The 16740-nt window shown below is 45.8% G+C and overlaps 1 protein-coding gene across 1 annotated transcript in view; it reads left to right on the top strand.

Moving 5' to 3' along the window:
- SETBP1 (SET binding protein 1) overlaps positions 1-16740 on the top strand; it is a 268787-nt gene that overhangs the window by 1955 nt on the left and 250092 nt on the right. Inside the window, exon 2 of the mRNA XM_082783099.1 lies at positions 15557-16217. Coding sequence (XP_082639225.1) covers positions 15726-16217 — 492 coding nt within the window. The 5' untranslated portion in view covers positions 15557-15725. The remainder of the gene's footprint in view (positions 1-15556; positions 16218-16740) is intronic.

Here is a 16740-nt window from a genome sequence, read left to right as displayed (position 1 = left end):
GTATGTGTGAGTGTGCATGCATGTGTGTGTGAGTGTGCGTGAGTGTGTGCAAGTGTGAATACATGTGGGTCTGTGTGTATGTTTGTGCATGTGTGGGGGTGTGTGTGCCAGGGGGGCACAACCCAGGCTGCAGCTGAGGGCAGCTGTTGTCAGCCCCAGCCCTAGTGCAAGGCTCCCTGCCCAGCCCCGGGCGCACACACAACACACATAGACACACTCACACACACACTCTGATACTCTTTCACACACACACATGCATGCACACTTACACATACTTGCACACACAGATAGACACAGACACACACACATGCACATACATGCACACACACACACTCACGCATATGCTCATATACACACACTTATACGTGCACACATGTTCACATGTACACACACTCAGACACATGCACACACAGAAACATGCACTCATACTTGCGCATACACACACAGCACACACACACGTGGTCGCTCACACACTCGTGTACACACACTCACACCCACATGCACAACCACATGCACACACACACATACACTCTCACTTGCACACTCACTCTCTCACACACTCCCCTCACACCTACCCTCACACACAGGCACTCACACACACACGTATGCACACCCACACATGCACACACACTCGCACATGCTCACACTTCCCCCCCCCCCATACACACTCTCACACACCCTCACAGACACCCACACTAACATACTCACTCACACCCCATCTTACACTCCCCCCATGCCACGGGCAGGGGGAGATCAGGTCCCCGAGGCGAGGCAGTGGCCACCTCCCACCCTGTTCCGTGTGCAGTGAGCGAGTGAGTGTGCTAGTGTGGCATTCAGTGAGTGTGTGTGAGTGTCCGTATGTCCACGTGTGAGTGTCCGCATGTCCGTGCAGCACCCCGGCACCATCTGCCCCGCTGTGCTCAGCTCAGCCTGCCGCTGCCTGCGTGTATCCCTGCCCCTACAAAGGCCGCTGAGAGAAGGATTTCCGATTCGTTTCCGCTTCCAATAAACGCTGCTGATAATCGTGGGCCCGACGCCTGATGCTCCAAGGGCACCTCGCAGTCAGCAGTGGCCCTGGGGCTGGGGTGGGACAGGGTCCCCTGGCCACTCTGGGTCCCTGGGGGGAGGGGGGGACACCACGATGGGGTGCCCCCACTCTAGGCTGAGGTGTTGGGGAGCCCGTGGGGGCTCCGCCTGAAATGTCCGTCCGTTAGGTGTGCGAGGCGCTGAGCTGCCAGCCCTCTGCTGCCAGGGAGCGTATCGCGACCCCTTGGCAGCGACAGCGACAGTGGCCCTCTGTGGGGACAGGGCTGTTGGGGCCACAGCCCCGAGCGGCTGCAGCCCCCAACCCGGCTGCCCCAGGCTGGGATGACTGGGAGCATTGCCCTAAACCTGCAGAAATCAGGGGGGAAATCGCCTCGGGATGCAAAGCCGCATGCTGGCCTCCTGCGTAAAGGGAGACACCCATGATTTATTTATTTTTTAAATTCTTTTTTGGCCATTTGCTTTTTAGCCGAAAGGAGAAAAACCTTCCAAACAATGTAGTTGTGCTTTAGCCTCTGCTCTTGGCTTGGAAGGGTTATGTAAAAGCGGGAGGGGGGTGTGGGGGGGAAAGCAGAAACACACAGTGAATGGAGACTTCTCTTCCATCTCTTATTGGCTTTTTTTTTTTTTTTTTTTTTTTTTTTAACTTCTCAGACTCAAAGTTTTAATTGAAACCAGAAATCTATTGAGAAGTAACTGAGCCAAGAAAACCTCTGTTTTCTCTGCAACTAGGGATGGGGAATAAATAATTTTTTGCTGATGTTATTTCAAGTTGTTTGAGCTCTTTGGTTCCTGCCAAAAAGCCCAGCATAGATTATTAACACATTATCATTTTAGGAGGATGCACTCTCTGAAATGCAATAAAATGGTGTGTTAGGTTTGTGCAGAGCCATAAACTATGCTAGTTGTTGGCAAACAAAAGAAACAGTGGCCATGATTTATTATTAATAATAATCATAACTGAGCTATTTAGTTTGACTTGATACTTGCTGGGTTTCTCTACTGAGGTTTCTCAGTATCATTTCCAATAATGTACTTTGATTAAGTTGGGAACTGTTCTTCTTTAATAACTGCTATGGCCACATGCTTAATTAACTCAAGAAGTTAAATGCTTGAAAAGGTCCGTCCATCATTTTTTGGCTTCAGATGCTGCTTAATCTCCTCTTCTAGTCTGTTTTGAACCCATCCTTTGAGTTCCTTTCCCCAGCACACATGTCTCTTAGGTGTAAGTGCCAGCTTACCAACAGGACTCTTGTTTTCCATTACAAGATTTGGCTAATCCCAGTTTCAGTGACTTTTTTTGCCCTCTCAGTAGGGCTCAATTGCTCACACATAATCTTTCCCTTCTGTTTTCTTTCCCCTTTGGACAACACCCTCCAGGACTGAAAAACTCTTGTCTTGTGCTTGGAGACTTGCAATTACACAGCAATTTTGACTCTTGACCCAACTAGTAGCAAGAAAGGCTATTGTCTAATGAACCACGTAAAAACAGTTCTGGGATCCAACAGATTGCTGTGCTGGAAATGAAAGCTCTCCCAGTGAATTGATGACTGATTTGTTTAACCATATGCCCAGGCATCCTTCTTGCTGCCCCTTAACTACCCATCTCTGGAGTATCTGTGATCTGTGGGTCTGCAACGATGTTGAAAAGCAACATTAATACCTGACAAAATGTGCTCCATGATGCATGGCCTGCAGCAGGGCCAATTCAATAGGATTTAAGCCACGTTTAGAAAGTTCAGCTTGTCACTTTTGCCCACCATAACATGTGAGCATGCAGGGTTTTGAGCATTTACATGCTGCAATCAAACAGCGTTTGGGAGAAGTACCGCAGGGTTGTGCAAGGAGAAGAAATAGATGTTCAGATGAAATCCACTGCAAAACCTAGCCTCAGCTGACTTGTTGCTGGGAAATCCAGGTGATTTTAGGGCATTGGCGATCCAAAGTTTAGAACTAGTCCAAAGCCTAGCAAGAAAGGCGGGAGTCTGTGGGAGAACTTCATCTGAGAACGTTCCCAATGTTTTGCTGCAGGGCTTGTGGTTTCTACTGGGACTGGTTTTGCTGCTATTATAGGTTCTGCTCTTGTTACTTTCTCTCTTTCCAACTTGAAAAAAAAAAAAAAAAAAGTTTTCTTTCCCATTATTATTGTGGAGGAAATAAAATGACTCATCCTTTTAGGAAATTGTCATCTTGATTAAAGATGGGCTTTAAAACCCCTCAGCTTCAGGTTTTAGCCTGGGGGACTGTCAGATTTGAAAATGATTTCCAAACTTTCAAGGTTGGGATTGCTTTGCCTTCTGATAGGAAATCACATTGAAAGTGTGCGTTGTTAGCACAATTGCTTTTGTGATGCTCTCAAACCCTTAGAGATGGCTTCTTTTTCCTTCTCCTTTGTAAAAGCTTCACTTGATATGGCTTCAGAAGTTCATTGTGCCTCAGACCTGCTCAGCCAACTCGTGTTGTGAACAAGCACAGCTCCCCAACAGCTGCCTGGATTTGGTGGTCCTGTCTAACTGGTAGGGAGAGCAAGGTTTGGGGGATTCATGGTTGGGGCTGAAAAAGGAAGGCTACATCATTCCTTAAACTAAATAAAAGCAGTCAGAGAATTTGACGTCTTGACCTTCAGAGCTGGGGAAATGTGTGAAGGAAGTAGGGGGTGGTTAAATTCACTTTATCAGCTCTTGAGAGTGAGCAGAGTTCGGGGCTATTTTTCCCTTTTGGAGATGGATTTACTTTGCAGCACAGATTGTCCAAACACAATGATGAGCTTTTACTGTAAGCTGTGGGGCAGCTGGATATGAAAAGCAATCTTCTGACATTATTTCATTTAGGCTTTTGTTGTCTTTTATGAAATTGAATGTTTCAAAGAGTTCTCAGATTAGACAACTCTCTCTACAAAAGGCCAAATTGAAACTGTAGACCTCAGACACCCCGGAGACGGAAAGGACTTGATCCAGGCTTGGTTTTGATCTTTCTGTCTCTCGTTTACTTCCCAAAGTTCCCGGCTGGAGAACTTTGCAAGGTCCCAGACCTCTGTATCTCCATGATCTTTGACCAGTTGCCTGTCCTCTGAACCCATGTGCTGTTGTCAATGTGTGACAATGACTTTGTTGACTTGAGATATGAAGAGGAAAGTGATGGGGCTAAAGCACAGGGGGCAGAACAGGAAGACACCAAAGAAGTATTTAGTCAGTGGTGCTGCTCACAGACCAGATACTCTTGTTTAAGAGTGGTGACTGGTGGGGCTCTTAGATATGTGCATCCAGTACAGGGGTCTTGTGGGGAAACAAGGGGTTGTGCAAGTGGTGAGGATGAACTGGAGTTGTCTTCCCCTTGCAGGGCTCATGAGTCTGATGTAGTTTTTTTGAAAGCAAGCTCAGTGTGTGGAAAAGCCATGCAAGATCTGGCCAATTTCTGTGCAAACCTGAGCTCAATAGGTGACGGGGAGGCCCTGACCTGCCCCAGTGAATACAGGAGCACAGGGTGGGATGATGCTCTGCTCTGCATCCTCTGATACTAGGATGGAAATGCCTTGTGGAGATGGGCGCTGGGGTTGATGCTAAACTCTATGGCTGGGGAGACCCTTACTCAGCTTCTCACTTTCTCCAAAGTAGTGGGATGCTGCTCCTGTTGCTGTGCAGTCCTGGGCAGTTAAGGATCGTATGAATGTGTCAGTGGATGAGATTAAAGTTTCCCCTACTCTAGTACAGTATCTCCTGTAACAGTGCTTGGGAGAGCTGTTCAGAAGAATGTGTGGTAGGCAGACATGGGGTAACCCAGGACTCACTTGAATACCTCAAAATTAGAGATGGGTTAAAGATCGGAAGCCTGAGGTTTAACGTTACTTTGAAATTTTTGTTAGCCTTAACCTTTAAAACCGAGAGATACATATGTATACAATGAATCATTCTGTTTCTGTCCCATTATTTTAGCAGATGGGGAAGTTGGTTTTAAGATGGAAGGGAGAAAATGATGATACTCAAACCAGAGGTCAAGCTGCAAGGCGTTACAAGCATGTCTTTCCTCCATATGAATCCACATATCCTGAGTATCCTACTGATGTGATTTCTAAGACTTGGATACTGGCCTAACTTCCCTATGTGTTTCCAGACCCAGCGTGTTCTGGAGGGATGCTGTTATTCATACTCACCTCTCCTCAAGTCTTGCTAAATTTTTGGCTCTGGAGAATGCAGTGGGGTTTCCACTGAAACTCCTCTGAAATTCTATTACTTTGCTAGACAAGGAAATCCTTCCTGTTGTATTTTTTTCCCCCTCTAAAGCCTTCATATGGAGCTCTATAGTGTGGATTCAATAGAATTTTGTACAGGGAAATAATTCTCTGCTGAATTCTTCAGTTCTTTTTCAGAAGGGATCAGAGACGTGGAGCTTAACTAGGGGAGTTTAGTAAGTGTTTGAACAGGATTGTATACATGCAAAGTATTATAACAGGCATCTGGGCAAAGTGTTATTATACATGCCCATTATTCCTAAGGTTGCAAAACAGTTTAAAATATTAACCCATATATTCACATCCTCGTAACTACCATAAACCTTCACCTAATGGGCTGAAAAATGTCATGCTTTCTCTTTGCTTGATGGCAATTTTCTTCCTGAAAGGTTGAATACATTCCCTCCAGCTGTCAGTTGTTCCTTTTTTTTTTTTTTTTTTTTTTCAATTTATTCAGAAAAAGTGAGAGTGGGGGAAGAAGGGGAAACACTTTTCTATTTTAAATTATTCTAACCATATGCTTTTAAACAGGGCAACATTCTAACCGGCTGGACTTTGAGCTGATAAATGGATATAAACACAGGGCTTCTTGAAGGCCCGTCTTCTCTTAGTCTGTGAGGGTAGCAAAAAAAAAAAAAAAAAAAAAAAAAAAAGATCATGGCTTCTGAAGCTATGACAATTTAAAAGTGTCATTGTGGACATCCTAAAGTCAATCAGGATCTTTTAGTCACTTGGCTTTAACAGTGAGGCACTTTCCTTCCAAATCCTGCTGAATAAGTGCCATAAATGTCACTTGCTGTAGGTGCTGATTTACATTAGATCCCAATATTGTGTCATTGAGGTAGTCACAGAAACACTGATCCTGCTCCTTCATCCTTTCATCAGAGTTGCAGACACATCTGCTTGTAAAACATGCTAACTTTCACGCATGGATTTCAGACCAGAATATTTTGTTAAGGCCTCTCTCAGACCTTCCAGGGCCTGAAGAAAAGCCTCTAACAAGATAATGAAATATTACAATAACAATTAACTGCAGCGTAGCCCATGGTGGGGACTGGGACCCTATGCAAACCTGCATCCATCACCCCTCTGCCTCTGGGGAGTGCCTTGGTAGGGACCTTCAGGCCCCAAGAGCCCTAAGTGAAGGACTTGGACTGGGAGCATGGGGACCTGTAGGTCATTCGTGACATGAGATGACCCCCAAATTCTGCCTCCAATCTGACCCTTAATATTCTCCCGAAGTCTGTGGGGTTACAAGGAAGTAATGACCCTAAGTCCTGGCCCTGCTCAGATGGGGATTTGAGTGTTCCCTGCCTGTTTGCCTCTGTGGACTGAGCTGGACCCAGACATGTACAATGACTTTCCCAGGACGTGTGCAATGCCTCTCAAAGAGCACAATGAAGTAGCTTAGCTGGAGAGGCCTTTGGGGCATGCAGGTACTCAGCAGGCTCTTATCTCCCCTCTGACTCAAGGTGTCCTGGCACTTCTGTAACTGTTTCCTCTTCATCTTCAATAGAGGCTACTCCTTTCCTCTGCCCACAGCAGCTGCAGGCTGTTTGCCTTTATTCCTGTCCTCGGGTCTTCCCACCAGCACGCTCCCATCTAACGGTTATGCCTCTTGACTCCTCTGTCCGGGCAGTGCGGGCTGCCCTTTGCCTTGTGCACATCCAGCCACGTCCACCTGTGTCCTGCTCTGCGTTCACCTCCTGCAGTCCACAGGGCTCTAAGGGACTTTCTTGTTTCCCTGGCCCAGACATCCTCTCCTCCTCAAAGCCAAAATACTGATCTGTTGTGCAAGGAAAGGAAACAGTCTCAGTGCCCTCCTCTAAATACCCCAAATTAGTGCTCTCCCTGCATGCCCTTTATGTGCTCTGTTTTCCCACAGTCCCTCTTGATGCTGGGGATACGTGGTACATTTTACAGCACCAAGAAAGATAACACTGCTTACTTATCACAGAAATCCACACTGCAAGCGTCCATGGACAAAATCCAACCTTCCTTATTCCTCGCCTCATCTGAAGCATGCAGAATTGGGTAACATGGGATGTGTTGTTTGTACAGCCTCTAGACTGGGCACAGGATAGATCCTGGACCAAAGCCTTTTTGGTCCTCCTTGTGCCATCACTTACGGCTCTGAGGGATGGATGCTGAGCCAAGATCTGGTGCATCCCCTATCAGATGTGTTGTTTTATTTTATTTATTTCTTTGTTTTTCCTGAAGGGAGGGAAAGCTGGTGTATTTGGCACTTGTGCAAGCAAAAATGAAATAATGGAGGAGGGGAAAAAACAGAAGAGGAAGGAGTCCCGTGGTAGTGGCAGTAAATAAAAACAAAGCTTTCGTTAATGATTTATATAGAGGAATCATTTTCAACACATTTCAGAGAGCAGAGGGACATGTTTGATCAGAGGGAGAAGGAGAGATTACTGCCCTACCACGACGGTGTTAGAAGGAGGCTACTGTGTCTGATGGCAGCTTTCCAAGAACAGAGGCAATCTAGGAAAGTTTGGTAACACAGATGATGGAATTGTACAGGGCTTTGCTTTCTGTGGCTGGTCTCCGTGCCAATATCCTTTCCCTACATACCCATAAAACTTTCCATTTGTAGCTTGGAGTGGCTTCCAGTACCTCCAGGATGGTGCACTTGGCAAGAGCAGGGTAGAATGGAGATAGCACTTGAAGTCCCCTTCTCATGCATGTTGTCTCTTTTTCCCAACAAGTTTTATGGCTCTTGTTACTGGAATAAGCTTTGTGCTCATAGCAGCATGCACTGCTGCAGCCAACAGAGTGCTCAGGATATTCTGCTGGCTAATCTCAGGAGCTACCTTGGGATATACATTATGCTGGGAGTGACAATGCATAGTCTGGAGGCTTGACAACCTGGCGCTGACCCCACGTAGGCAAATCTCCTGGCTTGGCTCTTTGTGTCATAATGAGCTGGAGCACAGCTGGCATCTCACTCTGCTTTTTAGTGTCCCAGAGGCCTAAACTTCACAAGGATGATGGGTAACAATGCAAGGATGATGTGTTTGTGTTTTTGTCATTTTTATGACATGCTCTCTGATATTACTATCCCTTGATTCAGAGGTGTGAATCCGGTGAATAGAGCCCAGCTTTGCAGCAACATTGGCCTCTGAGGGCACAAGTGGTACGAGGTTTGTCCTTCAGGGACCTTCAGTGAGCAGCAGGAGGTGTTTACAGGTCTGGTGGCCACAATCCCTTCCCTCACACCCAGATGTAGCTCTAGGTTGTGAGTGAGTGGATTTATGAAACCTTGGCACGGTTCTCAGGCAGGAGCTTGTAAAAGTCCTTGGGCAACATGATGGGCATCTCTCCTCCTACCGCAGATGGGTGCTTTGCTAGGCTGGCTGTTGCCACAGCTGTACCTTGGGCAGTATTGCTTTTATGGGCCTCGTGATTTATGGCCATGTCAGTTGTTTAATCATTCAGTTGGCCCTCCCTTCAGCGTGGCACGATAGTTAGTTACTTACATAGAAAGGTGACTATCTGATCTAATTATGGACTCTCAAACCTAATTATGGAGTCAAATATGATTCCATAATCTACTCTTAATGTCTCTGTGTTGAGAAGACAGATACACACATGTGTAATGTGCACACTTACATGCCTCTGTAATTATGGATATGCTTTGGGCTCTCATTTATTTCTGTCTCTTTATCTTGGGAAGGGATGCTCACAGCCTCGTCTGGCTGTGAGAAATCTTCAGATTGTCTTGTCTTTTCCCCTTTTTCTGGTTCCCTTTGCTGGGTTTGGACACACTGTGACAGAGCCATCAGTCAGTTTCACTTGGTGTTGCTGGTGGAAGTGCAGAGGGCCAGTAGCACTTGGACTCGAGGCAATCCAAAGGAAACGAGTGAAGATTACTTTTTTGCTGTTGTTCTGGTAGCTGTCACTAATCTTTGCACCTTATCTTCATGTGGATAGATCATACCTGAGATAGCTTGCGCGCTTTCAGAAGTAATCCTCACATAACCAAGGAGAAATTGGAGGCAGAGGTGGAAGGACTGGAGCAAAAGCAGTGGATGCCATGGAGAGCAGGGGACCTCATGAAGAGCAACCACCTTTCTTCTGTGTAACCCCCTCTGCATCAGCTCTCCCCATTAATGAACCACATGCCCTAGTTAGTTGGCTTTGTAGATAATCTGTGGATTACAGGCCTTCACATATGGTCATTCTGGACACAATTATCCGTTTGAGTTGAGGATCTCGTACAGTATCTGGTGTATATCCACATATCTTTTATGCACATCTATATCCAGGTTTATCATATAGATGGGAGTTTTAGCGGTGTATTTAAAACTGTTATACAGTAGTGAGTCCAATTTGCCCAGTGTTGGAGATGAAGGGCAAAAAAGAAATCACAAAAGCACAGAATGGCTGAGGTTGGAAGGACCTTTGGAGATGATCCAGTCTACTGTGCTGCTCAGCGCAGGGTCACCTAGGGCAGAATGCTCAGGGCTATGCTTGGTTGGGATTTGAACATCACCAGACCATCTCTGATTTTTTTAGCAAGAGATTATTATTATTATTATTGTTATTATTATCTTGAAAAGGAAGTCTTTCTACCTTTTTGCTTTACAGAATGACATAAGACAGGTGCAAGGGAGAGGTTGTTTTCTGTGGGATCTGTAGTATGGATGGAAAATAGCTGCCACAGTCATTTTTCCAGCTCCCTGCCAAAGCTGGGAGAGTATCAGGGGCACAGGAAGTAACTAAGGCTGAGGTTCAAAGATGTGATAAATCTAGCCCCAGGGCTCTGAGCAGCAGATTAAACATGCTGCTGGTGCATGATACTGATCCTGTATAAACTCATTTGCCTTGCTCAAATCTGCTCAAAAATAAAATAAAATAAAATAAAATAAAATAAAATAAAATAAAATAAAATAAAATAAAATAAAATAAAATAAAATAAAATACAGTGGCTTAATTTTATCCCAACAGGTTCTGTTCCACATCAGACTGTGTCACCTGCCTGCACCATGCTGGCTTTATGACTCACAAGTTGTCCCCATCCTCTGAGTCTGCTTTTAAATTTGCAAAAAGGAAGCCTTAACCTCCATCTTGTGCACTCTGGTCCATTCAATAAAAGTATGATCATGCTCCTGTGCCTGGTATGCATCAAATTTGTGCTGCTGGGTAATCTGGCAGTGCGCAGACCCAGCACCATAAACTGTGTGGTCACAGCACTGCGCTTGAAATTCCTAGATTTTTTGCAAAGCAATAATGATGAAATAAGTTGGGGATCTTTTTGTATTCCTAATGCGGGTTAACTGAGTTCATCACAGCTTGCTCCATGCCAGGCTGTTTTTTGTTTTTGTTTTTTTAATCTCCCATGATGGATTCTGAAGTTTCACTGACACTTCTCATAAAAGCAGGTTTCTGACCAAAACTTTCCCTTGGGTGTAATGTGGGTTGTCCACTGGCCTCTGCCCCAGAGGCAGCTGCCTTTCAGCGGTGGCATATATAATTGAGGAAGCAACCCAGGAGTCTTTGGAGTGAAAGGTGATACGTCATAATTAAATATTGCTGTATAGTCTCTAGTGCTTTGTGGTAAATGGTTTTAAAAAGATGGTGCATAAAGAGGCTTCCAGGATTTCTGATATTTTGCAGGGATTAGGGATGTTGTAACTGTATTTTGCATGACAGAAGGTGAGACCCAAAGCCAATGTGACAGATATGGGGCTCCACTTCTTCATACTTGGTATGATACTCTCAGGCTTCTGCCTCAGTTTCCCCGTGTTTGAAAGGAACCTGTTCAATAGATCTTTATTTATTTATTTTCTTTTTTTCTTCTTAAGGCATTTTGGACTCTAACTAAAACAAAAGCAATCTTTGTAGCTACAGTCATGCCTGAGATTAAGGTACTCTGGGATCTGGGCAACATCTTCTAAAATTGCTCCAAGCTCTCTGCTGGTGCTCATGTGTTTGAGCAAATCAGACAGAGCAGCAGCACAAAGGCTGGGCAGCTGAACCTAGCTCGCTTGTGTCTGCCGAAGCAGCGGTGCCTCTGCACCTATGTTTGCTTGTTACAAACATGATTGTTATTCAGCACAAGGCAAAAGCTGTGCCAAGTATTACTCCCGCTTTCACTGCATAGAGAATCCCAAACAGGTGGATTTCTCCCCCTTCTACTTCCAGCCAGACAGTGGGCTCTCACTTTTCTTTTTATCCTTAGCAAATTTTCAGTTTAATCACTTAACAGCACCGATACCTGAATACTTACAAGTGCAAGCAGTTGCCTGAAGCAGGAGAAAGGAGCATATTTGGAGCCCTTAATGGCAGACATCTATATGACCCTAAGGGAGGTCTTCTCCTTCAGGCCTTTGCCTCTAGAAGCATGTTTGAGGTGCCCAGAGGTGCAGGTAAGAGACATATGAGCAGCTAGGCTGAGCACACAAGCGTTTGATTATTTCTCAGTACTTATCAGAGGAAGTGTGAATTTCTCCCTAATTAAGAGCTAATGCCAACATCTGTGAAATTTGTTGTCATTCACCTGTGAATTATCCTCCTCAAATTTAACTTGAGTGCAGGAAGCCCGCTAGCAGTAACACTTTCCTCTGGGAGCTTAATTCGGCTGGTGAAGCACCTCTGCAGTTGCTTATTGAATAGGAATTGATGCTCGTGAGTCTAGGAGAGGGCAGTTTGGGTAGGCATTTAAAAGCCTTGGCAGCCCCCATCTCTTGAGTATTTAGTATTTTTTTTAATATTTGAGTATTTATTCTTGAGCCAGGAAGCTTGGAAAATCAGCATCCTTGCTGGATTTCCAGGTCTGCATGTTGCTTGCTAAAGCAGAAGAGCTGTTGGAGGACAAGTGTTTATTGCCTTCCCCTTGCAGGCCAGCCCAAAGCTGGGGAGATGCAGGACACCTGGAAGAGGGAGAAGCCCAGGAGGCTGCAGCTGAACCTGAAGCCTGAACTTTTCCCAGTGACTTCAGCAGGGGAGGTTTGAGGGTTTGATTTTCCTCAGTTCTGAAGCTCAGACCCCTATATCTTTTGGGGGAGGCGCTAGCAAAGAGCTATTGCCACTTCAGTTGAAAACTCAGTGCTGAGTGGTTCCTGCAGAGCTGCCCCAAGCTGAGGAAAGGGGAGGTCGGGACTTCGCCCAGGAGGTTACTTTTTCAGGAGCCTGAAGTGAGGTTTCCTAATTAGTCAAAGCGCTTGTAGCCTGCCCAAACAAGAAAGACGAGTATAATGTCCCTGCACCCGAGTCATTTAACTATTAACCCTGAAGGAGAGTAAGGAGATACCTAAAACAATGACCCAGTTAATTTGGTGTAGCGTTCGAGCGCTGGCGTTCTTTGTTGCTACCTGTGGGTCTGGTGATATCATCATCTGCTGGTTCTCAGCAGGACAGGAGGCCAACGTTTTAAAGCAGGATTTTAATGCTGATTTTCACATGAACCTATCTGATACTGGTGTAACACAGTGCCTTTAATCAGCTGTTGCTGGTTTCTGCTGACCCCGAGGTGCTGAGACCCCTTGGAGCAGGCCTGGCTTTGGACTAGGCCTCCATAAAACAATGAGCTGGGAATGGTGTTTTGGATTTTGGGCACAGAGTCAGGAGCTTTATCACATGTCCCATTTGAAATAAGGTCCCAAGAGGATTTGTTCATTATGCCATAGCCCGTGGTCCTTTCTCTGCACCCTCAGTGGCTGAGGATGTGGTGGCCGCGTCCTGAGGCAGATGCTCCCTGCAAGAGGCCTGCTCTTTTTCACCAGCATCGAGAGAGGTTAAAAGCCTGTGGGCGGAGGCCAGCACAGAGTGCCCATTGTACATGCGTGCATACCAGAGCAGTAACTCCCTGGAATGCTGCACAGCCGAGCTTTTACCACCTTGTGTTTGTGTTGCAGCACAGGAGTGTGTGTACATTGCGTCCCTCTCCAAGGAGATTAACAATGTGACCTGGCAGATAAATAGGACAGCCTTTTTTTTGATTGGACTGGTTGGAAGAGGAAGGTAACCCTGACTCCCATCACCTCCATAGGCACAAAGGAGAGGCAAGGTGCAAGGTTGGTCAATTAGGTGGAGCATCTCCATGCAACTGGGTGGCTTTAATGTACTAATTGCATTAGTAATTAGTGAGTACCGCATGGTAAACACTTGGGTTCAGAACTATGTAAGGGCATTAACTAAGCCACCCTACAATAGGTCTGAATGAGTAAGCATTATCCTTGTTTCATTGATGGTGAAAGGGAGAGCCTTGCTGGCCACAGGGTGAGTCAGGACAGGCATGTGGGAGACCGTGGGTCTGTTAGTTCTTCAAGATCACCTTAGATGAGGCCAGAGTGACAGCAGCTCTGGGAAATGAGCCTCTTCCCTATTGCCAGAAGATGTGCATCTTAAGCATAAGTGTTTTCATGATGTTCTGCCAAGGTACGTCTACCATGAGCTATGAGAAGTACCTCTAAGGCCAGATGGCAGTTCAGGCTCTATGATAGCTCCTATTTTTTTTTTTCTTCTTCTGCTTGGGCTGTCATATTGTGCTATTTATGGGAAGTTTATTTGAATTTGTCTCTGCTGGGACCTGGGTGGAGGACAGCAATGATTTCATGGAGCTGTAGGATACTTAGGGCTTTCCATTACTAGCCATATGTGCTAGGGTCAGACAAGTGACCCATGGCCATATTCCAGTGGAAATACAGCTACATAACTTAAGAAAAAGGTTCGTATTGTTACTTCTTAATTTTTGAGTTTAGGTAAGTCCTTTTAAAAAGCCGAAAGAAGCTAGTGGCACAAGGGCATGTGATTTTTCTCAGTGAGCTGTGCTTTAAAGCAAAATAGTGCACATTTATAGTACTGTTATGATTTGGTGATAGGTAGCAAGTTCTCTATTTCTCCTTTACAGTTTATTGCTACTAAAAATGGCCTGGGAAATCCCTGGCTGTTCTCAGATCTTGCCTGCAGTTGGTCAAGGGGTGGGGTTTGGCAACGTAGCCCAGCTCATCTAGTAGGGAGCTGCTGCTGTGAGAGCAGGTCTGCACCCCCAGCACCGACTCCTGGCAGCACCTTCTTGTTTCATTCTCCCTATGCCAGAAAGGATATTCTTCTGACCCACCAGGGAGCTGTTTCAGGGTAGTAAAGTAGCAGCAAATTTCACTCTGAGATATCCTTCTGCTGACTTTTAGCCTAACGTGGCTTGTTATATTGGGCAGAGAGTTGGGGGATTACTTGGCAGGTTTTAGGGACAGAGTGCAAAAAAACTTCCACACCTTCAAGAATGTTTTGTGTGTATTTTTTTCTTCCCTAACCAAATGCTTGGTATTTGGTTTAGTCTCTTTATGCCATTGAGTGGCACATCTTTTGCCTCAGCTGAATATTCCCAGCATCTCTCATTAACTTTTGCCAAGATTATAAGCTGAGTGCTTTCAACCAGAGGGGTTTGATCTGTGGTATTTCAAAGAAATCTCACATCTGAAAGGGTGAAAGCACAGTTCCTGCTTCAGTTGGCCCAAGCCTTTGTTACAGAGCAGTGGTACCCAAGGGTACAAGGAACTCTGGAAAATATTGACTCAATGACTTCATCTTTCCTCCATCACCCTCAGTACTTAGGTCCCTGACATGCCCTGAAAGGGACCCAGGTGGATCCTCCTACATGCGCAGCATCCCAGGGAGCATCTCGGGCTCCAGACAGCGTGTGCCTGGCCCAGCAAGTATTGAATAATTCATCTGAAGCAGAGTGCCCCACACAACAGCCGGCAGCCGAGTGTGTCTCCCTTGCTTGCAAAGTGGGGAGATAAGGAGTCTGAAGCTCTCCTGCCTTCCTCATAAGGCAACACTGGGTTTTCTGGGCTCTGATCAGTGGGATATTGTTTAACACGAGTCTGCCTCTCTATTTTTTTTTCTTAAAACTAAATAAATAAGTAAACAGAACCAAACAAAAAACAGGACAGTGACAGGGAACACTTTGAAATAAGAGGAGGTTTACGGGTATGGAGAACTGCCTTCTCCTTCACTTCTTTCCCAAGTCCAGAGTGGAAGGAGGTTGCATATAAACATATTTTTGTTGTTGTTGTTTTGTTTTTTTAATCATCCATTTTCATCAGTTTAGTGATGCACATGGCTATAATTCCTCAGCTGGGCTGCTGAAGGGTACTAGACGTGGCCCTCAGAAATGCCGGCCAGTGTCAGTTCCCGCTTTGCATCAGGGAATGCCCTTGAGATGTTGCAGGGGAAGCCCGGCCACGCTGCATTTCAGTCATTTCCACACTTGCATTCAATACATACATGTGTGTTAACTTCCTTTTTTCTTCTCCTTTCCTTTGACAGTGGCAGATCTGATCTCTTCTGAGCACCTTGCAGCCTCTGGGCAACTGGGACGTTGAACTTGGCGAACAGCTGCCATCCATTCCCTGGGATCCTACCTGCCCTTTCTCTCCCCATCCCCTCCAGCACTCCCCTTCCCTCTGATAAAACTCCAGTGCACTGCGGTACTGCTATGGAGCCCAGGGAGACTTTGGGCAGCTCCCGGCAAAGGGGAGGCGAGGCAGATTTTCTGCCGGCCACCGTCACCTCTGCCAAGCCTCCACCGGCCTCCAGCTGCACAGGGGAGACGATGCTGCCTGCGGCAGGCTCGGGGAAAGGGATCCCAGTGAGTGGAGAGCGGATGGAGCCTGAAGAGGAGGATGAGCTGGGTTCTGGGAGAGATGTGGATTCCACTTCCAATGCAGACAGCGAGAAATGGGTGGCAGGAGATGGGCTAGAGGAGCAGGAGTTTTCCATCAAGGAAGCTAATTTCACAGAGGGGAGTTTAAAACTAAAGATCCAGACCACCAAGAGAGCTAAGAAGCCCCCAAAGAACTTGGAGAACTATATTTGCCCTCCTGAGATCAAAATCACCATCAAGCAGTCTGGGGAGCAAAAGCTTTCCAGAGCTGGGAAAAACAGCAAAACAGCAAAGGAGGAGGACAGATCACACTCCAAAAAGAAGGTAAGTCCTCTTATTTCCTGTATTTTCCCTAGAACCAGTGATTTGTGTCCAAGACACAATCTTCAGGCAGTTTACGAGGTCCTGCGTGGCTACAGAGGAGGCAAAGCCACGCAGGTACCATCCTGCGGTGCTGTGCAAGCTGTGAAGGCGATCTTGACCTATTCTTCAGATGCACCAGTTCAGGAGGGATCAAAAGTTCAGCCTTGCCTCTTCCCTTTTTGTGCATAATTGAGATTTAAGGTTCATCTTTACATGAGTGATAAATGAAGGAGCCCACTTCTACACTGCTTTGTGTCTGAGCTTGAGCCTTTTGGCAGTTAAAGCTTTTGACTACATTTGTAAAATACAGGTATGTGCACGGAGAACAATTGAATCCATTCCTGTATACCGAGCAAACGGCTCCATTATTCTTGATTACAGCATTGTGCTAGCAACACTATAGTTATGCTTCAGAAAATACTTCCATTATAAGTCTCATTCTTCTAGATGCTTATTATTTTCTTGAAATATCCTCCTGGAGAGA

This window comes from Aythya marila, assembly GCF_965140915.1.
Source record: "Aythya marila genome assembly, chromosome: Z".
NCBI classification, from domain to species: domain Eukaryota; kingdom Metazoa; phylum Chordata; class Aves; order Anseriformes; family Anatidae; genus Aythya; species Aythya marila.
This window is presented reverse-complemented; position numbering and strand designations above follow the sequence as displayed.